This window comes from Nyctereutes procyonoides, unplaced genomic scaffold (assembly GCF_905146905.1).
Source record: "Nyctereutes procyonoides isolate TBG_1078 unplaced genomic scaffold, NYPRO_anot_genome, whole genome shotgun sequence".
Taxonomy (NCBI): Eukaryota; Metazoa; Chordata; class Mammalia; order Carnivora; family Canidae; genus Nyctereutes; species Nyctereutes procyonoides.
Window position 1 is genome coordinate 8137771 of NW_026575030.1, and position 27997 is coordinate 8165767.

The 27997-nt window shown below is 37.0% G+C and overlaps 1 protein-coding gene across 4 annotated transcripts in view; it reads right to left on the reverse strand.

Annotated features, from left to right (window-relative positions):
- Positions 1 to 27997, reverse strand: part of CUNH2orf76 (chromosome unknown C2orf76 homolog) — a 47563-nt gene that overhangs the window by 11986 nt on the left and 7580 nt on the right. For 2 of the 4 annotated variants that reach the window (XM_055316296.1, XM_055316297.1), the window contains 4 exons: positions 19711 to 19827; positions 18550 to 18694; positions 4528 to 4578; positions 587 to 624 (listed from right to left, as the gene is read on the reverse strand). In XM_055316296.1, coding sequence (XP_055172271.1) covers positions 587 to 624; positions 4528 to 4578; positions 18550 to 18682 — 222 coding nt within the window. In that variant the 5' untranslated portion in view covers positions 18683 to 18694; positions 19711 to 19827. Of the gene's footprint in view, positions 1 to 586; positions 625 to 4527; positions 4579 to 18549; positions 18695 to 19710; positions 19828 to 27513; positions 27595 to 27997 lie in introns of those variants that run through there. The other 2 variants (XM_055316298.1, XM_055316299.1) reach the window with 2 other exon arrangements.

Genomic DNA, 27997 nt, shown 5'->3' on the forward strand with positions numbered 1-27997 from the left:
CTCTAGTCTGTATGAGAAGCAAACCTTCGACTGTGGCTTTATAAATATATTCCTCTAAAAAGAATGAGGAAACAGAAATGTAAATACATGATAAACAAAGAGTTCTGTTTGGGGCAGGTAAGATACTGTTAGGACTGCAGGCCATGGTCTCTCTGCAAGTAGGTTTGTTCCCAAGAGTCACAGTGCTGGATCTTCTCTTACACACACGAAGAGTTAGGTCAGAAAAAGCAGATTATTTCTAACTGCTTTTGGCTCTTTCCTTCTGGTACAGAATTAAGTAAATTAAGTGGATCAGACTGCCAGACAATGAATGGCTTTATCTGTAACCTCAATTTACCAAGTTTTGTGCTTGTGCTTGTTTTTGCTTTTCAAAAAATTAACATTTTTTAAAAGGATCTCCTACTCACAGGGACTTAGTGGGGTTTTTTTTCCCTTAATGGCTGTAGAAAGCATATTTAAAAATTATTTAAAATTTTTAAAATGCTATTATAATGGAAAATAATTTAGAAGTATGTGTGTTCATTCACTTATTCACTGAGAAAGCTATTACTTGCTATGTGCCAGATACAGTACATATGAAACATACCTTTGCTTTATGTGCTTGATGAACAATCTTGAGTTTATCTGAAAGGGAAAAAGAAGTCTTTGTAAAAGATTATTTTAAAACTTCATTTGAATAATCTGAAATGGGAGGCTACAGCTGTGAAATTGAGAAACTTAAGTCCTTGCCTTCTGATCAGCTCCATTTAAAAATCTAGAATACAGTAAAAGAAAAATTACTTTTATATAGCATCATGTTAAAGGTGACTGATATATAAAAATATTTGAAAGCCTTGGTCTTAAAAAAAAAAAAAGCCTTGGTCTTTGACACATGCAACTGTGTGCCATAACCTGCAGTGAATTCAGCACATTTTCCCTTAGAAGAGGGTGGATATTACTCTATCCTGGTTTTTTTTGGAGTCACAAAAGGCTATGATTAGCAAATAATATAAAACATGTTGCACATTAATGTAAATAGTTGAAAAAAATCCTACCAATCTCTCAGAATACATACAGTGACAGGAGGTCAAATTATCATCCTGACAAATTATTACCACTCTCAGAGTTCAGGATCACTGGTAATCCGAGCAGGACTGCTAAGGCCCAAAGAATATCAGTATTTGCCTCCTGGTTTTGAAATGTTGCACAGGTTCACACCACCTAATCTGCTTTATTCAATCCTCCTTCACTCCTTAATCTGTTTATCTTGAAGTCAGGCTACACTGTGCTTTTCTAAGAAGTCATTCCTCTACACTGGGTAAAGTCTGACTCTGCAACAGTGAGCTCCTAATTATAGCCGGGTCTGAGCATTCAACGGGTTTCAAGTCAGAAAGTTTCCAATTCTTCACTCAGTTTTATTTAACCAGCTAATTAATATATTATGATTACATATACTATTCTCTCTGCATAAACTCATAACCTAAACTAATTTCATTTCTAGCAATCATACTATTCAATTCAATAAAGAAGTCCAACAGTAAAATGAAGTGACAGGATCTACTTAAAAAACAGGCCTTAACTGTTCTAATAATACAAGAGAATAGGATTGCAATCCACTTAAGAGCTCTAGCGCTCTGAATTACCCATGATTTTAAAAGGTCAACTTTCAGTTATCTATTGCAATTTTTTAAATATTTAAATTCAATTTGCCAACATATAACACCCAGTGCTCATTTCATCAAGTGCCCTCCTTAGTGCCTGTCACCCTCTATTGCAATTGTTAACACAATATCTGCCTAATCCTAGGACTGTAACTACATATAGTTGAGAACTAAAACTAAATCTAAGTGAAAAATGCATATATGGAATGTAAATATACCACAATTGCTAAAAATAAGCTCAGAACGTACACAAGAAAATAAACAAGTTGGCTTTTGGATTGTCTATTATTCTGAGCTACCTATTATCTTTTTCTCACTATAGATGGGTATCAGTTTATTATTAAAGACAAGTTAGTAAAGCCAGTAACAGTTTTTTAAGTAAAAGGATTCTGCTTAAAGTCTGTTACAACCAACATGCAAAACTATAGTTTGACCTTCCCAAATATTAATCATGTTTTATATATTTTGCTAAAGAGCCTTTAAATTAGATGAATCCTTGCTCTATGGGTCCCGCAAACCCACAATAAGAAAGCCACATTTTTTTTAAGCAGAAGAAGAAATGACTTGAACAGAAATTTTCAGATTTTTTTCTCCAACAGAAACTGGTAAGACTTGTTAAGAGGATCAGAGAAGGGGATCCCTGGGTGGCTCAGCGGTTTAGCGTCTGCCTTCAGCCCAGGGCATGATTCTGGAGTCCTGGGATCAAGTCCCACATCAGGCTCCCTGCATGGAGCCTGCTTCTCCCTCTGCCTGTGTCTCTGCCTCTCTCAGTGTGTCTCTCATGAATAAATAAATAAAATCTTTTAAAAAAAAAAAAAGGAGGGTCAGAGAAACAAGCTGGCAAAAGATACTGTACTAATAATGTCCCTTTCCTTGTTGAATAATCTTTCACTTGTTTTTACTTCTTTTTTAAAAAAAATTTCATTGTTAACAGAAACAACATCTGTGGGTATTGTACCCTAAATGCAAATTCCTTGAGGAAAGTAATCTCCTAAAAATAAAAATAATATATTTGTGGGGCATTTGATTTGTTCACACAAGCATGGTTTAATCTCATACGGCCTTATGAAATAAACAGTATCAGTGGCCCTGCACTGCACAGCCACCAGTATTTACTGCACACATGCACAGTGTCTAGGTAAAAAGGATTTAAAAATAAGACAGCATCCAATGTGCTTTAGAACACAGCCTGGTCGGGATAAACCAATCATAGATGTAGATGCCAATTAAATAGGAGGAGGGGCCCTGAGAAATCTCATACTCCCCGTGGCCTGGACAGCAAGCCCGCCCTTTGCCCAAGGGCACAGAGACCGCAACCAGAAAAGCAGAAATCTGACTCTGCACCCTTTCCACTCCTCAACACCCAATGTGTTCTATTTCCACAGAGCAGGTGGCAATACTGGAGGACAATGACATGTGAGAAAGTGACGTTTGGCCTTTCTTGCTGGACACAAAGCAACAGATTGTTACAGAGCCAAACCCAACTCAGACTGAGTCACTGGAAGTCTATCAAAACCCTGGTGGTTGTCTAGTTTCTAATGTCAGAGATAAATGTATTTACTTCTTCTGCCAATTCACCTGAATAGTATTCAACTCCTAGGACAAAACTGTTCATAAGGTGGGAAGATATAAAAGGTACATGATCTATCACCGTGATGAGTAACAGTCAGATACTCTAATGCTGTAGGTATCTAAAATTTATCTTTCAAATAGTTTACATGGAACACAAGTTTGAATATGTATGCATATATATGCGCGCGCACATGCATGCACACACACACACACACACACACACCCCTCATGCAGAAAAGGAAATGGCATCTGTAGGTTGATTCAAGTTTAAGATTATATTGCAAGTCATTATACTCTGAAAGCCAGAATTGAGAAGTTTCATATTTACTTAATCGTGCTTTTTATTCCTTTCTCTTATTCAATATTTAGTATGTAAATTCTTTAAGCCCAATAAATCAAAGTACTTTCCGCTTAGTGCCTTCAACTTCTGCTTGACTACCCCTTATGACCTCACAATTAGTCTCTGGATATTAGAATGCATACACACGGTGAAGATTGTGATTTCAAAGTATTTTAGGTCATAAGTTGCTCCACCAAATGGGAACAGAATTAAAAGGCACTCCAAAAAATGATCCGAGGTAATAAAAAATTTATACTTCAAAAAATGTCCCTGTACCAATTAACAGAAATATTTATTAGATGCGTCATAATTTTCAAGTGAGGTCTCAAAGTTTGGTGAGTGTCACTGTGCTGAAGGTTAATAACTGTACCATCTTTATACCAAATAATGAAACCAAACTACCTGCCTAATTACCGCATTTTTTTAAATCAACTACTACAACAAAATTACTATATACTGTGCCCAAGTTAGTGATATTTAAAATGTTTAACCTCTTAATTCTTAGTCTTAAATCATTTTCCTTTCCCGGTTACCTGACAAATTCATTTTAGACATCATTTGCCAAACATGTTATTTGTTGCTCACAAATAGGCCACTTTCATACACTATTAGAATTCACTTCAGGGATACACCAGAATTCCTATACTTCTAAATAAGTTTCCATGTTGGTTTTTATTTATAGATAGTAGATTCATTTCTTTAAGATTTTATTTTTATTTATTTATTCATGAGAGACAGAGAGAGAGAAAGGCAGAGACACAGGCAGAGGGAGAAGCAGGCTCCAACGCAAGGAGCCGGACACAGGACTTGATCCCGGGATTCCGGGATCACGCCCTGAGCCGAAGGCAAAGCTCAATCACTGAGCCACCCAGGCATTCCAGTAGCTTCATTTTTGAAAACCCAATTCAAATTGCTATCAACATGAAACTAATGTGAAATTATATTAATATGTTTTTAAAAAGTAAAATTAGTTACCATATTTATAATTTCTGAATGGTGGTGGCAGGCTGGTCCTTAAAGGAATATCTGTAAGAGAAATATTATTTTTATCATATTCATATAGACACTTGTGGTATATGCATAGTCTTTTATGTTCTTCTAGATCTCCAGACCAAGCTCACTTCAAAAATTTGACAGAACGCAAAATGAAGCTAACATGCCATCAAAATCCAAAGGTCATCTAAAACAATGGAAGCATTGAGGAGATGCTGAGCTGTTATTAGTTGAACTAAGAATTCAGTCACATTATTAAATGAATTGTCATTTTATTAAATACAATAGCATTTGCTATACATAGCATTCCTGGGTGAGCTACTATTTTCTATATGGTGACATTCATTTAGCATATGAATCTGAGAATTGGTCAGGCCAGTATAGAAACCAAGGATCAAGACAAATGTTATTACTCTTACCAAAATTCAGATAACCTACAATGTAACTAACTCCTCAAAGAAAAGAAAACAAAAACAAATTAAATATTCTTTTTAAAATAGAATTTCAAATGCCTGAGAATGTGTGTATGGCAGAGGGCAATTTGATATAGATCAAAATTACATATGCATATATCCTTTGATCTAGCAATTCCACTTCAAGAACTGATCACAGAGATACATTTTGCACACTCTCACAACTGTGCGTAATAAGACATACATACAAAGGTACTAACTGTAGTACTGTTTACAATAGTAAATGCTCATAAAAATCCAAATGTCCTCCACTGGGGAGACTTATTAAATTATAATATGCCCCAAAAAGGAAATATATTTTTCAACTAAAAAAAAAGATGCAAAGGAAATGCTCTATTATTGAGATCTTTAAGATATGTTAAAGATAAAAGAAAGCATAAGGTAGACAATTTTTTTTAAAGATTTTATTTATTTGACAGAGCATGCAAGTGAGGGCACAAGCAGGAGAAGCAGCAGGCAGAGGGAGAGGGAGAAGCAGGCTCCCTGCTGATCAGGAAGCCTGATGTGGGGCTTGCTCCCAGAATCCTGGGATCATGAGCTGAGCTGAAGGCAGATGCTTAACCAACTGAGCCACCCAGGTACTCCCCAGACCATTATTTTTAAAGTAAGCCACCTTTCAAGTAAAATGGGGGAAAAGTAAGAATATATGTTTGTATTTGTTTTTATATTCTTGGGGTTGGGGAGAGCATGGTGTACTGGTAAAAGAGAAGTGGGAAGATTTTTTTTTTTTACTGATTTCCTTTTATGTTCTGACCTTAAAACTGCATGCATGTGTTATTTATAAAGAAAACTTGACAAAACCCACACATCAGAATTAGGGAGTGTTTTTTTCTAGGCACATTTACCTTTTAGAGGGCCGAATATATACAAAAATTAAAATATCATTTATTCATTTATGTTACATGCATTTAAAATACCTACTACCAAGCATTCTGGGGACAAGGTAAATAAGAAGTTACCAAGACAAGTCCCCACTCTTGAGAGCACATATTCCATGTCACACCTTTAACGAAGGTATGTTCACAGCCAGGGCTAGGTCTTACTAGTGTGGTGCTCTTCTGCTACACAATAGAACCCCCCCAGTCCAGCATGAATGGCTCAGACTCAGCAGGCTGGTCCCAGGCACAGATGTTCAAATATAAAACAAAAAACTAAAATGATTCTTAGCCAAACACATTCACATGGGCCAACCAGTTGACCTGAGTGAGTAGACAGGTCAAACGGGGTGAGGGGTGCTGTGAAATCTGGGCGTGCATCCTATTAAAGGGGCTGTTGCCATGCCATTCTTATTGGTTGCCTAAACATTTAAATGAAAACACTAAAAACAAAACTCTGAGGTTTTAGGTGAAATTCTCTGACTTTTAAAACCCTGTAGGTCCAAGCAAACCTCTCTAGAGCCAGGATCCACCTGGCAGACACTTGAAACCTCTTAGCTTAGGCTTGCCAGAAAACAGAAGCTTCATTTTCTCCTTTTGTATTTCTCACTTATAATTCCTGAGCCAAAGAAGTGTTAATGAAACATCAGAAAGGGGAATTAGATCTGTTTAATTTATTACCACTTATAGTTCCTGAACAAGACAATGAAACACTGTGAAGGCACGAGGTAAGAACAGAGGGCTCCATGAAATGGCTCACACTCAGAGGTGCCTACATTTGAAAAAAATCAAATCATTGTCTTTCGTTCAGTCTGAACTCCTCACTGACGTTTTAAGAGTCTTCAGTGCAAAAGTCTTATCCTCTAGCAAATGTATCTATTTCATATTTTGTGATGCTATTACAAAAAGTTTTTTGTAAGTTTCCAGCCTTATATCAGTAATAACAATTGATTTTTGCGTATTGGTCTTGTACCTACAACCTGCTTAAGCTCCACTTATTCTAGTAGTGTTTTTATAGACTCTGCAGGATTTTTATAAGATTCATAACAAAATCATAATAGATTATTATATAGATAATCATGTCACCAGTGAATAATGGCAATTTTACTTCTTCCCAATAGCGAAGCCTTTTTTTTTAATAAATTAATTTTTATTGGTGTTCAATTTACCAACATACAGAATAACACCCAGTGCTCATCCCGTCAAGTGTCCCCCTCAGTGCCCGTCACCCATTCACCCCCAGCCCCCGCCCTCCTCCCCTTCCACCACCCCTAGTTCATTTCCCAGAGTTAGGAGTCTTTATGTTCTGTCTCCCTTTCTGATATTTCCCACACACTTCTTCTCCCTTCCCTTATATTCCCTTTCACTATTATTCATATTCCCCAAATGAATGAGAACATACACTGTTTGTCTTTCTCCAATTGACTTACTTCACTCAGCATAATACCCTCCAGTTCCATCCACGTTGAAGCAAATGGTGGGTATTTGTCGTTTCTAATGGCTGAGGAATATTCCATTGTATACATAAACCACATCTTCTTTATCCATTCATCTTTCGATGGACACCGAGGCTCCTTCCACAGTTTGGCTATTGTGGACATGGCTGCTAGAAACATCGGGGTGCAGGTGTCCCGGCGTTTCATTGCATCTGAATCTTTGGGGTAAATCTCCAACAGTGCAATTGCTGGGTCGTAGGGCAGGTCTATTTTTAACTCTTTGAGGAACCTCCACACAGTTTTCCAGAGTGGCTGCACCAGTTCACATTCCCACCAACAGTGTAAGAGGGTTCCCTTTTCTCCGCATCCTCTCCAACATTTGTTGTTTCCTGCCTTGTTAATTTTCCCCATTCTCACTGGTGTGAGGTGGTATCTCATTGTGGTTTTGATTTGTATTTCCCTGATGGTAAGTGATGCAGAGCATTTTCTCATGTGCATGTTGGCCATGTCTATGTCTTCCTCTGTGAGATTTCTCTTCATGTCTTTTGCCCATTTCATGATTGGATTGTTTGTTTCTTTGCTGTTGAGTTTAATAAGTTCTTTTTTTTATTTTTTTTTATTTATTTACGATAGTCATACAGAGAGAGAGAGAGAGAGAGAGAGAGAGAGAGAGAGAGAGGCAGAGACACAGGCAGAGGGAGAAGCAGGCTCCATGCACCGGGAGCCTGACATGGGATTCGATCCTGGGTCTCCAGGATCGTGCCCTGGGCCAAAGGCAGGCGCCAAACCGCTGCGCCACCCAGGGATCCCGAGTTTAATAAGTTCTTTATAGATTTTGGAAACTAGCCCTTTATCTGATATGTTATTTGCAAATATCTTCTCCCATTCTGTAGGTTGTCTTTTAGTTTTGTTGACTGTATCCTTTGCTGTGCAAAAGCTTCTTATCTTGATGAAGTCCCAATAGTTCATTTTTGCTTTTGTTTCTTTTGCTTTCGTGGATGTATCTTGCAAGAAGTTACTGTGGCCAAGTTCAAAAAGGGTGTTGCCTGTGTTCTCCTCTAGGATTTTGATGGAATCTTGTCTCACATTTAGATCTTTCATCCATTTTGAGTTTATCTTTGTGTATGGTGCAAGAGAGTGGTCTAGTTTCATTCTTCTGCATGTGGATGTCCAATTTTCCCAGCACCATCTATTGAAGAGACTGTCTTTCTTCCAGTGGATAGTCTTTCCTCCTTTATCGAATATTAGCTGACCATAGAGTTCAGGGTCCACTTCTGGGTTCTCTATTCTGTTCCATTGATCTATGTGTCTGTTTTTGTGCCAGTACCACACTATCTTGATGACCACAGCTTTGTAGTACAACCTGAAATCTGGCATTGTGATGCCCCCAGATATGGTTTTCTTTTTTAAAATTCCCCTGGCTATTCAGGGTCTTTTCTGATTCCACACAAATCTTAAAATAATTTGTTCTAAGTCTCTGAAGAAAGTCCATGGTATTTTGATAGGGATTGCATTAAACGTGTAAATTGCCCTGGGTAACATTGACATTTTCACAATATTAATTCTGCCAATCCATGAGCATGGAATATTTTTCCATCTCTTTGTGTCTTCTTCAATTTCTTTCAAGCGAAGCCTTTTATTTCTTTTCCTTGCCTAAACAGATTGGCTAGAACTTCCAGCTCAGTGTTGAATAGAAGTGATCATGAGCAGATAACCCTGCCTGGTTCCTAATCTGAGGAGGAAAACACTCAGTCTTCCACCATTAAGTATGATGTTGGAGACCCATTTTTCATAGATATCCTTAATCAGTAGAATAAGTTCCCTTCTATTCCTACTTTGCTGAGAGTTTCTAACAGGAATGGATGCTGAATTTTGTCTTTATCTACTGAGATATTCGTATGGTTTTTCTCCCTTAATCTATGCATATAATGAATTACATTGACTGCTTTTGTTTTGTTTTGTTTTGATTGACTGCTTTTTGTTGCCTTTTTTACATTGATTTTTTGATAGTAAATCATCCTTGCATTCCTAAGATAAATTTATTATTCCTCTTTAAATACTGTTGATTTGATTTGCTAAACTTTGGTTATGAATTTTTCTATCTCTTTTGTGTGAAAGATATTGGTTGGTAGTGGTTTTTCTTTTTTTTCTTCTGATTACATTCTCTGGTTTTGACAGCAGGATAAGGATAGCCTCAGACAATCAAGTGATAAATATTTCCTCCTCTGGAACTTTATGTAAGTGTTTCTGTGGAATTGGGAATCTTTTTCTCCTTCAGCATATAGAATTTACCAGCGACTAAAATTGGGACTAGAGTTTTCGGTGTGGAAATATGTTTTAACCGTTGTTCATTTTAAGATACAGTATTATTCAGGTTATCTGTTTATTAGTGGGCTTTGGTAGTTTGAGCCTTTCAAGGAACTTCTCCACTTTCCTGGGATAACATATTTATGGCATCAAGTTTTGTTTTGTTTTGTTTTGTTTTGTTTTGGCATCAAGTTGTTTAACATATTCCTTTATTATTCTTTTAATATCTATAGAGATTCTGTAGTAGTGCAACAACTCTTGCTGCTGATACTGATAACTTGTGTTTTCTCTCATTTTTTTCCCAATCAGTTCAGCTAGAGCTTTATCAGTTTTATGTATTTCAAAGAATCGACTTTGGTTGATTATTGATTTTTTTCTGTGCTTCCTATTTTCTACTCCAATCTGTATTATTTCTTTTATTCTGCTTACTTTGGATTTAATTTACTTACCTTTTTCTCATTTCTTAACATAGAAGCTGAAGTGATTTGAGACCTTTTCATCTTTTTAATTTAGGCATTTCTAGTCCTATAAATATTCCTCCAAGTACTATTTTACCTGCTTCCCACAAATTTTGAAAAGTTGTATATTCATCTTAATTCAATTCATAATACCCTGTCTTTTGATCTCTGCTTTTACTCACAGGTAATTTTTTTATATAAATTTATTTTTTATTGGTGTTCAATTTGCCAACATATAGAATAACACCAGTGCTCATTCCATCAAGTGCCCCCCTCAGTGCCTGTCACCCAGTCACCCCCACCCCTTTCTACCACCCCTAGTTCGTTTCCCAGAGTTAGGAGTCTCTCATGTTCTCACAGGTTATTTTGAAGTATGCTATTTGGTTTCCAAATATTTCAGAATTTTCCAGAGATTCTTTCGTCATTGATTTCTAATCTAACTCCACTGTCAGAAAACATACACTGTAGGACTTTAATCCTTTTACATTTGTCATGACTTATTTTGCAGCTTGAAATATAGTCTCTTGGTAAATGTTCTGTGTGCACTTGAGAGGAATGTATATTCTGTTATTCGGTGGAGTGTTCTATAAATGTCACTTGGGCCAATTTAGTCCAATAGCATTACTCAAGTTCTCTGTACCCTTACTGATTTTCTATCTACTTGTCCTATCAATTATTGAGGGAGCAATGCTGAAATCTCCCACAGTGATTGCAAATTCATCTATTTTTCTTTGTAGGTTATTCGTTTTGACCTAATATTTCTGAAGTTGTGTTGTGTCAGGTGCATAAGCATTTAGAATCATTATGTTGTCTTGACTAATTGATGTCTTACCATTATACAATAATAGTCTTTATCCCTAGTAATAAACTTTACTCTGAAATCTACTTTATCTGATGTTTCTGTAGTCACTCCAGTTTTCTTTTGATTGGTATTAGCATGGTGAAACTTTTTCATCCTTTTACCTTTAACTGATTTTTATCTTTATACTTAAAGAGCATTTCTTATAGGCAACATATAATTTAGAACTTCCTGTTATAGGTCTGTCTTTTAATTAGGGTGTTCAGACCATTTACATTTATTGTGATTATTAATATGATTGAATTTAAATCTACCACTTTGTTATCTGGGTTCTGTTTTGTTCTGTCCATCTGTTATTTCCTCTTCTATCTCCCTTTGGATTGACCTATTTGACAATTTATGATTCCATTTTAACCCTTTTGTTGGCATATTACCTATAACTCTTAGATGATGTGTTTGTGCATGCACATGGTTGTTTTCAAGTCTGCAGTAAATATCTTTAACTTATTGTTCTATCTCCAAGCAATACTGTATCATTTTATAGATTGTGAAAAAATCTTGTGCTTCCATTTCTCCCTCCTAGCCTTTGTGCTAGTGCTGTCATCTATTTCCATAAACCCCAAAACATATTGTTACTGTTTTTCTTTACATGGTGAAATATATTTGCAGAAAAATTATAAAATAAGAAAAAAAGGCTTTCATATTCACAAAAGATGGGGCCTGTTTCAGATTAAAGGAAATTAAGATGATATAATGTGCCATGAAAAGACACAGTGGAACCTTAAATACATGTTTCTAATTGAAAGAAACCAGTCTGCAAAGGCTACGTATTACATAAATCCAAGCACATGATAGCCTGGAAAAAGTAAAACTAGAGACAATAAAGAGATCAGGGATTACCTGGGGCTTGCAGGAGAGGATAAATAAGTGAAGCATGGGGGATTTTCATGGCAGTGAAACTATTCTGTATGACAGTGTAATAGTGGCTACACAACATTATTCATTTGTTGAAACCCATAGAACTTTATAGCACAAAGAGTGAACTTCAATGTATGCAAAGTATAAAACAAACAAACAAACCACCATTTAGGAGGACAGAGGATCCCAGGAAAGAATGCAGATGGTGACAAGAGAATCCAGGAGTATTGCAAATGTATGAAACAAGTTTCCTGAAGGTGCTGGAAGAAAAGCTGCCGACCTCAGTGACTGTAGCAAGAAGAGATTTTTTTTTTAAGACTGAGGCAAAAGGAACTGCACAGAAGCACTGTACTCTAGTTAATAACAAGTTGCTTCCCAAAGGATACAGATTAACAACTCTGATACTGCTAGCCATGGATAAGGGAATTCGAAAATTAAATCCATGGATGGGAGATGACAGGAGCCAGATTCTCATTCTTGGAGCGAGAATACAAAGAGGCAGTGGGGTGGGGGAAGAGGACACAGGTGGAAGCCAGGAGGTACATGTTGGAATGGATTGGAAAATATCAGGAAGGACGCATGTTTAACATACAGATACAGATGGTGACATGAAAATACTGATAGATATGTGTATATACACCGGCTGATACATTTCTTCACTCTTTCAACTAAGAGAGCTTTAAAGAACAATATGCTAGGAGTAGTGAGCACCCCTAGCACCCAGATCTGGCTTTCAGGAACCAGAATTCCTTTGAGAAAATGCTGATTCTGGGACTGGGACAGGAAATACACTCAATGAGCCTGAAGCATCTTATAGTACCAGAAAGTGACTAAGTACTCAATACACACACACACACACACACACACACACACACACACACACATACAGATGGCATATGTCAAAGGGGCACAGAATACAACTAAAGTTCTCAGGGGCCAAAGCCAGAAGAATTTACACAACAAAATAAAATCCCCCCCTGCATAAAAATTCCAAATAAATGATATAGATATTACCCCACTTAAGAAGGGAGAACATAACTCCCCACTCTTGAATTGTGTGGGAGCTGTTCTTCCAAACAGTGTGATATGAAAAGAGGGGAGAGTAACTTCACCTAACACCACCACAGCCAGGTGATCTGATGGCAACGATCATAATCATGTACAAAGCACATACCTCTGATAGGATGGAATTAGTGACATTCTACATTCTACCTTCATGACCTTCCTCTCAAAAACCCATAACCCCAGGCTAATGACAAGAAAGGTATCAAGCAAATTCCACTAGGGGACTGTCCTACAAAAGGCTTGACCCGTGATTCTTAAAACTGTGAAAGCCATCAAGCAGGTTAGATGTGACAAGAACCTGCAGATGCCCCAGGAATCTAGGGCGATGTGATAATTGAATGTAGTGTGGAGTTCTGGAAGAGATCCTGGAACACAAAAAAGCTGTTAGATAAACACTAAGGAGACTATAAGAAACCATGGACTTTAGTTAATGAGGCATCAATGTTGGCTCATTCATTGCAACAAATGTAGCAGAGTAGTAATATAAAATGTTACAAATGAGAAACTGGACAGAAACATCAGATACAAAGAAACATATAAAGACAAAGAAACCCTAACTCTTCTAGGAGTCACCCAATGGAATGGCGGCTTTACAGAGTAACATACCACCATGAGTAAGGTGGGATAAAGACGAGTTCTGAACCAGTAGGTTGGGCAAATCCTCTAGGTTTTTTTTCTGTTTCACCAGTGGAGTGATTTTATGTTCAGAAGCAAGACCTGAAAGATTACAAAATATTTAAATGTTTCCAAATCAAAGAATAAGTGAAAGGTCTTATATTATCCAGATAATTGGTTTCTGAATCTAGAAAATGAGCCATCTATGTAAGGTAGTAGTAATACAGTACGTCTGTGATCAGAATATCTGATTAACATCCATTCCCCATATGTTAATAACAGGTTTATTATATTTATAAACCTACATATAAATAATCCTATATGTTTATATTTATACTTTTTATAAATATATGTGTTTATATTTATTACAAAACTTTAGGTTTTAATAGCATGATGTTGAAGAACAGTGATTCTCAATAGAGAATGAATCCAATTTAACCAAAGTTTTTTTTGCTAAGGGAGAAACAGACGGTTATGACAGGAGACCAGAGTAAGGATGGCAAAAGGTGAAGAACAGTTAGAAAAGCAAGAAGGAATCTAAAATAACCCCTCTCTTCAAAGAATAAAATAACCCCAAAAGATCTAATCACAATAACCATTTCTGGCTGTATGCAAAATTCACTATGCCACAGTGTCAAATCACTCTTCCAGCTTTCAGCTTTCAGTGTTCAAAACACTAGAGCAAAGGGAACTTAATGCAATGACTCTTCTGACACTGAATGAATCCATTTACTTTGGAGATCCCACTTCAGTAAGTGAGGCAGAACAGAAGAGAGACAACTTAGTGTGGTGTTTAACAGTACATATGCTAAGCGAAGTCAGTCAGAGAAAGACAAATACCATACAAGTTCACACATATGTGGAATTTAAGAAACAAAACAAATGAACATAAGGGAAGGGAAGAAAAAATAAAATAACATAAAAACAGACGGAGACAAACCATAAGAGACTCTGAACTCCAGGAAACAAACTGAGGGTTGCTGGAGAGGAGGAAGGTGGGGGGTGGGGTAACTGGATGATGGGCATTTAGGAGGGCAGATGATGGAATGAGCACTGGGTATTGTGTGCAACTGATGAATCACTAAATTCTACCCCTGAAATAATATACCATATGATAACTGAATTTAATTTTTTTTTTTAAAAGAGTACATGTTACAGTTAAACTGCCAGGGTTGAATTGCAGCTTTGCCTTTTATTAGCCATGTAACTTCAGGCAAGTTTCTTAACCTCTCTGTTCCTTAGTTTCTTCACCTGTCAAATGGGGATACAACAGTTCCTACTTTAGAAGGATTCTGTGAGGATGAAATGAGATCATCTAGTTTAAGTTTTCAGTAAAGTACCAGACATACAGTAATGTTTGCTGTTATTATTACTTGAAAAAATGCCAGAAATAAACTCTTTGGTCTTTGTTATGTACAAAATTATAAAAGGTAGATATATGGCTCCCTAACCTTTCAGAGAAGCTCCACAGTGCCTCTAATCAGATAGGCTTGGGCATAGAGCCCACCAATGAAAAGAGTCTGCACCCCAAAAGTTCACCTTTTAGTCAGTGGGACACATCTCCCACATGCACAATTGAAACAAGGAGTTATGTTATTACTAACACAGGTGAAAGATGTGGGCAGGCAGGGCTGAGCATCTAACTGTGATCCGTACAACTACTCTAATGGAGAAGGCATCTATGGTACCTGGGAAGGGAAGAACACAGTAACCCAGGTGGTGGTGGTGGTGTGGGGAGGTAACATCTTCCCCTGCCACTGCAGCAGCCTGAAGATTCTACTTCATTCTGAAGGACTATGAGAAGAACCTATCCTGTACTGTACCAAGGACATCATGGCACTTACTACCACAACACTAAGAGCACTATAATCCATAATATGCATAAAGATTTCAAAATAAGAAACATGGGGATTTGTTTTTATTTCAAAATCCAAATATGCTTCTGGTGTTATCTTTTCAAAAGCAAGACACTCTGTAATTGGCAATATCTTAGTACCAACTCTCAATTTCCCCCTAATAATTAAGAACATAGCAATAACAACATATGCTCCATATGTCAGCTTATAGTTACTTTAAGGAGTAATTATGTTGTTCTTATGAAATATTTTACAGTCACTACAAAGTAAAGCCTGATCTATCTTCTGTGTAGGTTTCCTACCTTGCCTACTCCTTACTTAGGTAATACTGAGTAAAGTAAAACCACCCAAAGTTGGTGAGTAGGTGGGAAGATAAAAGAGAAGAGTTTAGAAATTTACAAAGTCAATCAAAAAGTAAAATATCAAGAATTCACCACATTTTAAAAATTGAGCTATATACATTTGTATTGCTTGTATATAGATCAGGATACTGGTTTTCCAAGATCATTCTCCAGGAATGGAATCAGAGTTCCTCAGAGAAACAGCTGATCCCAGGGCTGACGGAGGGAACAAATAGAATAAGTCTGGAACATCTTATACCAAAAATAAAGAAGCACTCAAAGAATGATGGGGGCATGTTATAGAAGGACGTGGGGAAAGATTAAAGTGGCTACCACTGGCTAAAATAGGGATAACTGGAGCATCAAAATAATCTTGATAGTAAGAATTATAATCCTTTGAATAAAGTAAGAATCCATGAGTCCACAATGCTATGAACAAATGATTAAATACATGGGATGGTGGGAATAGGGGTGTGAAACCTCTTCCTTAGTGTAGGAAAACAGCTATCATATGCAGAAGCAATGACAGATTAAGAAAAATTACCATTTTTCCCATTATCATCATTATCATTGTATCCAGGCAAGAATCATAAAAGAATGCTAAACTGGTGGTGTAAGTTGGATAGTAACAGGATCATCACATGGTCTCAGGATATGTTCCTACAAATCACTTGTCCATTACAATTAATATTTACAGTGGAGAAACTTGACAGACCTCACTTTCACCAACTGATGAAAGTTACCATTTGCCAGTAACAGAGTTGGCAAGTGGTAGATCCTCCTGGGGTGATGCACAGAGAAGTTAGCATCACTGCTAGGATTTCTCTGCCAAAACATTTAACCTAAATCTAACTGTGAGAAAACAGAAAAATCTACCTGAGTTGCATTCTACAAAACGTCTGGCCTGTGCTGTTCAAAACTGCCAACACGAAATAAAGACTCCAGATTAAAGAAATTCATTTCAGATTAAAGGAACTGAATGTAACATGCGACCTTGGAATTTTTTTTTGGGGGGGGGTTACAAAAGGCCTTATTGGAATAATGATAATCTTAAAAAGGTCTACAGAATAGGTAGTAATATTGTTTCAATGTTAAATTCCTGATTTTAATCACTGTACTGTAATTAGGTAAGATAATTCCTTGCTTTTAGGAAATAAACACTTAAATATTTAGAAAGGAAGGAGAATCATGGCAGCAATGTACTTCTAAATTCAGAAAGAAAAAAATGAGGGGGTAAAGAGAATAAGAGAGAAAAAGGGAAAAAAGAGGTGGGGGGCAGGTTAAAATAAATGTAACAAAATACTGACAGTTCAGGAACCTGTGTAAGAGCATCCAGGAATTCTGTCCTATTTTTGCAACTTTTCTGTGTCTGAAACTTTGTCAAAGTAAAAAAAAAAAAAAAGATTAAGACATATCAAGTGATACATGTAGTGTGACTGGGTGGCTCAGCTGGTGGAGCATCTGCCTTCAGCTTCGGTTGTGATACCAGGGTCCTGGGATGGAGCCCCAAATCAGGCTCATCAGGGAGTCTGCTTCTCCTTCTTCTTCTGTCCCTCCCCCTATTCATGCTCTCTCGCTCTCTCTCAAATAAATAAAATCTTTTTTAAAAAATGGGGATCCCTGGGTGGCTCAGCAGTTTAGTGCCTGCCTTTGGCCCCAGGGTGCAATCCTGGGGTCCCGGGATCAAGTCCCACATCAGGCTCCCGGCATGGAGCCTGCTTCTCCCTCTGCCTGTGTCTCTGCTTCTCTCTCTCTGTCTATCATGAATAAATAAATAAATAAATCTTTTTTTAAAATTTTTTTAATTTTTTTTTTAATTTTTATGATAGTCACACATAGAGAGAGAGAGAGAGAGGCAGAGACACAGGCAGAGGGAGAAGCAGGCTCCATGCACCGGGAGCCCCACATGGGATTCGATCTCGGGTCTCCAGGATCGCGCCCTGGGCTAAAGGCAGGCGCTAAACCGCTGCGCCACCCAGGGATCCCCATAAATAAATCTTTAAAAAAAAATAAAGTGATATATTTGTCAAAACTATGATCTGTACATTACACCATATGTAAATTAATTTCAATTAAAATAATAAAAGCTCATTCTAGATGTTTTATCAAATGCTGGTGATTAGAACATTTCAATAATTAAAAATGGAGGTTAGAAACCCATCAAGGTCTTATCAAAAGCCTTTGCTGACTACATGCCTATTGAATTTTAAGCTAAAAATGATAAACTACCACCAGTTGGTCTGGTTGTCATTTCTGTAATCACAATGACCAATAGCTCTCATGATTTTCTGGCTGTACAGACAGAGACCTGCTACTTTCCTACTGTACTTCTTGTGAGGTCCTCTGTATACTCAGCCAGGTAATACAGTTAGCTACATTGCATTCCCTTGTTAATCAACCTCACAAGCAAATCTAAATATTTCTTTAATAAAAAAAAAAAAAAAGCAGGGGAAAAAAGGGAGAAGCCAAACACGATGGTAATAATTCCTGAGGAAGGCGCACACAAAGCTAAATGAGCCTCAGAAAGATACTTCCAATTGATAACGAGGCCCAGAACAAGAGCTGACATAGCACCTGGCTGAGAACCTAGATTAGTATCTTTCAGAGTATTTTTAAAAGATTACCATCGGCATCAGCCTTTGGCTCAGGTCATAATCCCAAGGTTCTGGTATTGAGTCCCTAGGCAGGTGCTCTGCTCAGTGGGGAGCCCGCTTTTCCCTCTCCTCCTGGCTTGTGCTCTGTCACTATCTCTGTCTCTCTCAAATAAATAAATTCTAAAAAATAAATGATTACCATCAATGTAATAGTCATCTACATTTTTCAAAATACTAATAAAGCAAAACGACTAAGACATCTCATACCTTGCTTTAGAAAGACTATAAATTCCTTTGTAGTTTGGTCCAAATTAACTCCATGATATACTATAGGCTTGAAATTGCGATGCTCAAATGAACGAATGAGGCGAACTGTAATGGTCACTTCTTTGGAAGCCATGTGGAGAAATTCCTGTGGCAAGGGACATGAGAAGAGTCTAAATAACATCAATTCACAATTATCTAAAAGCCTACATTTCCACCCATAAGGATCCCAAGGTTACTCCTACCTATCCACTGTGACCCTGGACAGCCTTGTCATAGTCACTGATGTCCTGACTGGCATGAAACTGACAAGGCAGGGATGCCTAGGTGTCTCAGTGGTTGAGTGTTCCTCTTTGGGGAGTGATCCTGGGGTGATCCCAGGGTCCTGGGATCAAGTCCTGAATCAAGCTCCCTGCAGGGAGCCTGCTTCTCCCTCTGCCTGTGTCTCTGCCTCTCTCTCTGTGTCTCTCATGAATAAACAAATAAAATCTTGAAAGAAAGAAAGAAAGAAAGAAAGAAAGAAAGAAAGAAAGAAAGAAAGAAAGAAAGAAAGAAAGAGGAAAATAAAAGAAAGAAAAAAGGAAAGGAAAGGAAAGGAAAGGAAAGGAAAGGAAAGGAAAGGAAAGGAAAGGAAAGGAAAAGAAAGAAAAGAAAAGAAAAGAAAAGAAAAGAAAAGAAAAGAAAAGAAAGAAAAGAAAAGAAAAGAAAGAAAAGAAAACAAAAGAAAAGAAAAGAAAAGAAAAGAAAAGAAAAGAAAAGAAAAGAAAAGAAAAAGAAACTGACAGGGCCCAGAAGATGAACACAAGTGATGTGGGTGGGTGTTTGTTTGTGTGTGGGGAGATGTGGGATTGTCAAACACAGATACATGGCATAGAGATGACTCATCTGGATTTGCCATGCCAGGTGTCTTCTTGCTTGTTCCTGATTTGGAGTACATTTGTCTTAGAGTAAACTAACAACAGATTATCAACAGATCACATTTTGTACTCACAAATAGTGCCAGATTTCAGTGTCGACTTCATTTTCTGCCACGGTATTATCCATCTTCCACACTACTGTAGAAGCACATTTATTTCATCCTAAAACCATATGCTAGTGCTATGTGCCCACTGTTTATGTTATCTTCCTTCATTCTATCACCAAACCACGAGGTATTATACTCACTTTACGGATGAAGAAACAGGTGTGCCTTGGTTGGATCAGTCAGTAGAGCATGCAACTCTTGATCTTGGAGTTTTAAGTTCAAGCCCCATGTCAGGTGTAGAGATTACTTAATAAAATCTTTAAAAAAAAAAAAAGGTGAGGAAACAGACTCAGAGAGATTGTACAAATCGTCTAAGGTCATAACGTGGATGAACAATGGAGCCTAGGGCGCCTGGGTGGCTCAGTCCATTAAGCATCCTAACTCTCGATTTTGGCTTTGGTCATGATGTCAGAGTTTTATGGGCGGAGAGCCTGCTTAAGATTCTCTCCCTCCTTCTTTGTCTGCCCCTCCCATCCCCTCTAAAAACAAAACAAAACAAAATCAGGAAAAAAAAAAAGACGATGCAACCAGGTTTCAAGCATCAGTTTGATTCCCAAGTCCATGCTCTAATGTACTATTGGAAAATCATGCCATATTATTTCCTCTCAAAAAATCTACAAAGTTGCCAATGTTCTAAGGATACAATTATGGTACATTCCTATCTAGTAGAAGTACTTCATGCTACCTTCAACTTTACATATAATTTTCTGCCATAATATACAACTATACTAGGGAAAAAGCACCTCTAATGCTACACATAAGAAAGGACATCCAACCTCCCTAGTAATCAGAGAAATTCAAAATTATGAGACATAACACTCACTGAAGTAACAAACTAAAAAAAAAAAAATCTGATAGTACCTAGTCTTGGCAAAGAAGGGTGTAGAACCATGAGAATTTAATCAGGGAATGTAGGCATCCTCAACAGATACCTTTTGATCCAGGAGTTTCATTCAAAGGTACCCTAGGGAAACTCTGAAATACGTGTACAAGAAAAGCACTTAATTGCAAAAAAAAAAAAAAAAAAAAAAAAACCCTCTGAAAACAACATCTCTGTCAACAAAAGAGATAAGGAACTTATGGCATACAGTGAAAGAACACAAGCAGTAGAAATGAATGGACCTATAATCAACTAAAATGAATCTCAGAAATATGGCAAATGAAAAAAAAAAAGTGGCAGAAGAGTCAGAGATCTCACCACTTATACAAAGTTCAAAAACAACAAAACAAAAAAAAAGTTCAAAAACATAGCTTTTATTATGTATAAAAGGAGACAATTATTATTTCTGAGGTGAAGGAAGGATTATGCAATTAGAGAGAAATACAAGGGCCAATTACATTGGTAGGATTTCATATCTTGAGCAGGACGTTAAGTATATGGATAGTGTATTATTCTTTGTGGCTTTTAAGTGTGTCTGAACTATTTCATAATATACACAAAAAAGCCACACTAATTTGGCCTAGAAAGTCTCTCTGTATCATACAATGCTTATATAATGCTATAATGTTATATAATATTTCAAAGAATATATAGCACATTATGTGTGAAAAGCAAAGGTTCAAGCTGTCTAAATGCATAAATTTATAAATATAATTTATACTGTATTAAAATTATTTATATTGTATTTAAATGAATGGTTCTTAATAAACTGAAAATTATTTTCTCCCTCTAAAATATTAGGTAAGGGTTTACCTTATAATCACGCTTAGTGCTTAATGACCTCAAATTAACAATTGGAATAGATAATTCCAGTATTAGCTATGACACTACTTCTTCCTAAATCTGGATTATGATGCTCCCCCAAAATTCTGATCCTAGGGACACCTGGAGGGCTCAGTGGTTGAGCTTCTGCCTTTGGCTCAGGTCATGATCCCAGATTTCCAGGATCAAGTCCCACATCGGACTCCCCTTGGGGAGCTTGCTTCTCCTTCTGCCTATGTCTCTGCCTCTCCTTCTGCATCTCTCCTGAATAAATAAATAAAATCTCTAAAAAAATTCTGATCCTAGAATCTACTAAAAAGCAGTTCAGCAGACATCTACAAAATTATGATATAAAATATATTGAAGTACTGAATATAGTTCTTGAAAAAGGCATAGTGTAAAAGATTTTAGAAGCAGTGTTAACTGAAATCATGACCACTTCTTCCTCCTGTCATCGAGCTCCCATAACAAAGAAGCCCTCCAAAACATAGGCACACACATCCAACCACACATGCCAGGAAGCCTATAGTGTAGTCCAAGTCCCCAAAGAGTTTAGACATGAACAGATCTACCTCAAAATCAACTCCACGTGTGTGCTGCAACACATATTTGGATTTCATATAGAATCTCAATTAATAGTAGCCGCTTTTAGCAACAGTCAACTTGGGAACAGCTCATGTAGGCAGGAGAAGATACTAGATTCTCAGGTGCAATAAATAAGTCATAAAAATGGTCTAAGGAGGCCGGGCAGACTGGCACATGCCTGCCTTATGAAACTCTTTTAATGAGAGGTTTGTTCCTTTCACTTAATGAAAAGCTGCCCAAATGTCATAAATAGTTGAAAGTTTGAATTTGCTTTAATATCTAATTTTGGTCAGCAATGCATTGTCATCTTCATCAGAAATTTGTTATAATTCATACTTAGTCCCTAAAGAATTATAGCTACTGTCAGAAGGCAACCATTTTTTGATCTGTCTTAAGGACTGCAGGAATTACAGCTTGTACGGGCACCTGGATGGCTCAGTCTGTTAAGGGTCTGCCTTCAGCTCAGATCTTGATCTCAGGGTCCTGGGGTCAAGCCCCCAGTCACATCAGGCTCCATGCATCAGCTTCACCCTCTGCCTCCCATCCAACCCCCCACTGAACCCCCCCCCACTAGTGCTCACTCTCTTGTATTCTCTCTCTCTCTCAAATAAATAAAATCTTTTTCTTTTAGAAAAAGGAATTGCAGCTTGTTAGTTTAGGGAGGTGGACATACTGAAGAGGTAGTTTAAAAAGCTAATATTACAGATTATAAAACGTGACATTTTCCCAGCAGTTCAACCTACTGAAAAAAAAAAAAAAAGGATCTGGCCAAATTTAAAAGGCGTCCTACTGAAGCAACAGAGAAGCCAAAACCAATAAAAACTTTGGAAGAAATTAATAAAAAATATTGAAGGATGGACAAAAGACTTGAATAAATGACCATGACCATGTTGTTAACTATGGAGGCTCAAAGTTGTAAAGAAATCAATTCTCCTCTAAATTAATCTATAAACTGAATAAAATCTTGATCAAAATGTAAAAGTGTGCGTTGGAGGACCTGTCACAAATATTTCTAAAATCTATCTGGAAGATTAAATTTGTGAGCTTAGTCAGCAAAATCATAAAAAACGAGGCAGCACCAATTATTAAAACACATTATAAAGCAATAGCCAGACATATAATAGACATGAGTAAGCTGGTATGATTCATACATTCACTAAAGTCAGCAATAAAAATTTTAAAGGACAATTAAGCTGTAGTAATTCAAACAGTGACAACAAAGCAGGAAAAACTAGCAAATCAGTGGAACACAACAAGAAACTCAGACTCAAGATTAGGGAATTTGGTATAAAAGTGGGGAAAAGATAATTTAATATTTAATACATGGCATTGAGAAAACTGGTCATATATTCAGAGAAATATCTTTACCGCATCCCTTATACAAAAATAAATTATATGTGGAACAAATATTTACATTTAACTATAATATCACAGAGAGGCATCAGAAAAATGGGTACATATTTCTATAATCTTAAGGTAAGAAAGGCCTATTCCTAAGTGAATAAAAATCAGCAACCATCCAGAAAAGTGCTGATAGGTAAAACAAAAATATGTAAGAAAAGATCAATCAGTACCTTAGTAGAAATATGGCTAAAGGTAATTGGCTATCTTTAGGGGTTCCTGGGTGCTTAAGTGTTGTCATTGGCTCAGGTCATCATCTCCAGGTCCTGGAATCAAGCCCCACATAAGGCTCCCTGCTTAGTAGGGAGTCTGCTTCTCTCTCTCTCTCTCTCTCTCTCTCTCTCTCTCTCTCTCTCGCTCTGCCTTACCCCCTGTCTGTGCCCTCTCTATGTATAAATAATCAATAAAATCTTTTTTAAAAAAGGTAATTGGCTATCTTAAAAAAGTCAATAATGTGCAAAGTTGATCAACTTTACTCTTAAGTGAAGAACTGCAAATAGTAAGATACCAATTTTACCATCAGATTGGTAAAATGTTTAAAAGCTTAAAAAGTGGCCAAACCAGTGTCAGCAAGAACATGGAAAAATATTTTTATATGCTATTGCTAAGAACCTAAAATGAGTATGGCCTTTCTGGAGAGGAGTGAGGTAATCAAAATTTTTAGTTTGTACACCCTTTTACTTGGCAGTTTCTCTTCTATTAACTTACCCTGAGAAGACAGTCACATCAAATATTTTAAAAATCCAAGAGTTCATAATGATACTTTTTAAAAGGCCAATTAGTCACTCAAGAAGCTAACAGGGCACTTATTATTTTTTTTAAAACTGATTTAACAAGGTGGAGTGGGACATACAAATGAGAAAAATAATAAAATATTTTATGCTCTTCTTATACAGACTATTTTAAGGTTATCAAACAGCCGATGAAGAAAAGTTATTGTTTTTTCTAGAAGAATTATAGCCAAAAAGCACAGAAAGAATTTTAAAATCATGATTTACATACCTATCAGAATGGCTAAAATAAAACGTAGTGATAACACCAAAAGTTGGTAAGGATGCAGAGAAACTAGATTTCTTATTCGTTGCTAGTGGGAATGTAAAATGGTATAGCCACTCTGGAAAAGAATATAGCAGTTTCTTACAAAATTAAGCATATAACCCATCAACTGCACTCTTGGGCATTTATGCCAGAAAAATGAATACTTATGCCTGCACAGAAACCTGAATATGAATGCTCATAACATATTCATATGTAATACCCCAAAAGTGGAAACAACCCAAACATTCTTCAACTTGTAAATGGTTAAATAAACTAGTATATCCATATCATGAAATATTACTCAGTAATAAAAAGGAATAAACTATTAATACACGCAACAATCTTGATGGATCTCAAAGAAATCAAGCTGAATGAAAAAAGCCAACCACAAGAAATATCATACTGCATAATTCTATTTATAAGTCATTCTTGGAAAGACAAAATTATAGAAATGGAGAACTGATTAGTGTTGCCAGGGTTAGGAGGGGAGAGAAGGGATTGGCTATGCCTTTAAGAGGGTAGCATGAGAGAGCCTTATGATTTAAAAAAAAGAAAAAGAATCACAGCATTTCTAAGATTTTGTTTATTTGAGAGACAGGGAGTGAGAGGAAGAGAGAATCTAAAGCAGACTCTGCACTGAGCACAGAACCTGATGCAGGGCTCAATCCCACAATCACAAAATCATGATCTGAACCAAAATCAAGAGTCAGACAATCACCTGAGCCAACTAGGTGCCTCAGAAATGCTCTGATTCTTGACTGCAGTATTAATCCACATTTATCAATACTGGTGATAAAATTGCATGTGCATATAGAACTAGCAAAATCTGTATACTGTCTGTGGATTGTATCAATGTCAGTTCCCTGGTTGTGATGCTGGACTATACTTAAGCAAGAGATTACCACTTGGGGAAACTGGATGAAGGGCATAAAGGAGCCCTCTACACTATTTCTTGCAACTGCATGTGAATCTACAATTATCTCAAAATTTAAAGTTCCTAAAAATCATCATTTTGAAAATTCTAATGAAGTCATACATGTAAGCAAAGATTGTAAAGGGGTGCCAAAACCATTAGGTACAAGACTGATAGGAAATGTTAGAATAGATACACTGGGGTTGATAGCCCATGAACTTACTCATCAACCTTATGAAATGATACAAGTCTCCAGTTCTAATGCCCAGTTTATGGGCTATGATGACGTGTGGAAGAACATGTCAAATGCCACCAGAGAGGCCAGTAGCCAAGTTCAGACTGGAAAATTCTGCTCAGTAAATGACTTGTTTTTTCAATAAATAAATAACACAAGAAATAAAGAAGGGGAAGAAGATTATAAATTAAAAGAGACTTAAAGAGATCAACCAAAGCATCATTTTAGATGGATTCTGATTTGCATAATATTAGATATTAGTAACTATTAGTTCTTTTTATTCAATTTTATTATGTTTTTGAGTTCTTATCTTAGAAGAGTAAGGTATATATAAGTGAAATGGCATAAATTATTTGCTTTCAAATGCCCTAGCAGAGGAAGAACAGTATGAGAGCACAGATTAAAAGAAAGAATGGTATAACATTATTAACTCCTTAAGCTGGGCATATATGGAACCTCATCATACTATTCGATTTTTTATATGTTTAAAATTTCTCACAATAAAAACATTTTAAGAAAAGCACACAAACATGTACATTCAAGGAACTTGGTTTTCACTGAAGTGTTTCTAATAGTTAACAAAAATTAGAATCCATCTAGATGCCCATCAACGAAAAAATGGTTAAGTAAACTCTGTCACACGGTCACCATAAGATAAAATCCTCTGCAGCCATTAAAAGGCAATACGGATCCATAGATACTACTTTGAAAGATGGCTAGGACACATTAGGGAATGAAAACACAAGACAGAAAACCCCAGAGATGTAGTACCTCCATGAGCACACAGAGAGGTCCAGAGTGGCATTTACCAAAATATTGACAGTGGCTATCTCTGAATGGTAGAAATAGAAAAGACTCGTCTGTTTTATATTTTTAGTATTGGTTGATGTGTTAATAATGAGTAAGCATTTTTAGGTTACTCTGTTTCCCTGTATACTTACAATTGTGCTTCTCTGGTGTGTTATGCATCAACAAAAAGTTATTTTTTTAAATTAAGCCATTTTTAGAAGGGATAACAGAACAAAAGCAAACAACACAGAATTTCTCAATACTATCAAGGATAGAGACAGCGAGAAACTTAGTTATGCAACTGACATGCAGTGAGGGATACCAATAAATCTCAAATGCATGCAGCAGAGGTCCCAGAAGTAGGTCACACACCCAGGATGAGTCTAATCTTGTCTAAGAGGGCACAAAGGCCCTCCATACCCAGTCCCTCCCTCCTCTTGATGCTATCTGTCACAACCACAATCTACCTTCCATATATCACTCCAGCATCAAAGACAGCCCATAGTTTCCCACACATACCACTCTGTTTCCAAGCCTCGGCCATACCCTTCTGCCTCCAGCTTTCCCCAAACTCCCTCTGTCCTGCACCTCTTTGCATCACCAAGCAGGCATCCTTCAAAACTCAGTGGGGACCATCTGCTCTACAACACCCTTGCTATCAGCCCCTCTGGCTGCCCACAGCACCTGGTCATGCCACAATGAAGACAGCATTGAAAGGGTCTGGCCTATCAGCCCCTTGAGGGAAAGAATGCTATTTGGCTTCTTTTTGATACCCAGCAGCATGTGCGGCCTGAGGCACATCAGAGCCTCCAACAACATCAGCAGAACTGAGTGCAGCCAAGGGGCTGAGGAAAGTCTGAACCCTTTCCTACACTGTAGTCGTAGTACCTCAGGTCTATGAGCTTTGTCACGGTCCATGAAAATATTTGAGATCTTAAAAAAAAAAAAAAAAAAAAAAAAAAAAGACATATTGCTTCAGATCATGAAAACTTTTCAAAACCAAAATTAACAATTAAATACCTACAACATATAACATTTCAACAGCCAACTCAACTTTATTCATAATTATATGTTAGGTTTAATATAGGATATGGATATATTTTACATGATTTAGGGGGGAGATTTGAAAAGAAACAGTACTAGGGGTGAGGAACGTAAAATAAAAAAAAAGAGAGAGAGAGAGAGAAAGAACAAAGTGACAGTGCCTAGAGCTTAGGAAGGTCTTTAAACCTCCTTGCCTTAAAAAAGAAAATAAAAAACCTGTTCTGGCTGATACTTACCCAGCTGGTTTGAGATAATGAAGAAGAAGCATCCCTATCCAAAGTAAACTAAACTCTTCAAAACTAACAAATAAATAAAACAAACACAAGATCTGCTTAGGAACCCTCTCTCAGGGAGCTCCCAGGACCCTGACAGGTATCCAGTGTCTCATCAGAGCCAAGGATGGATGCAGCCCAGCAGCCTCCTCTCCTGAACTAATTCTCTCTGGTCCTTACAGGACAGGTTGTAGCTGTTTTGTTTTTTTGTGTTTTTTTTTTTTTTTTTTATGGCCCAGGCTCCAGCATCATGAATAGCAAAGGTGGAAATTCAGCATGGAATGGACAGGGAAAGCCAAGCCACACAGCATGGCAGCCTCCCTAAAGGCCCAGCTACTCTCATTCTAAGCTGGCTCCTCTCCTCATGGCAAAATTCTGAGCCAAAGGACTGTAAACTGGTTGGCATAGGCTCCTGAAGTGAAAAAATAGGCACAGTACATAAAAGCTC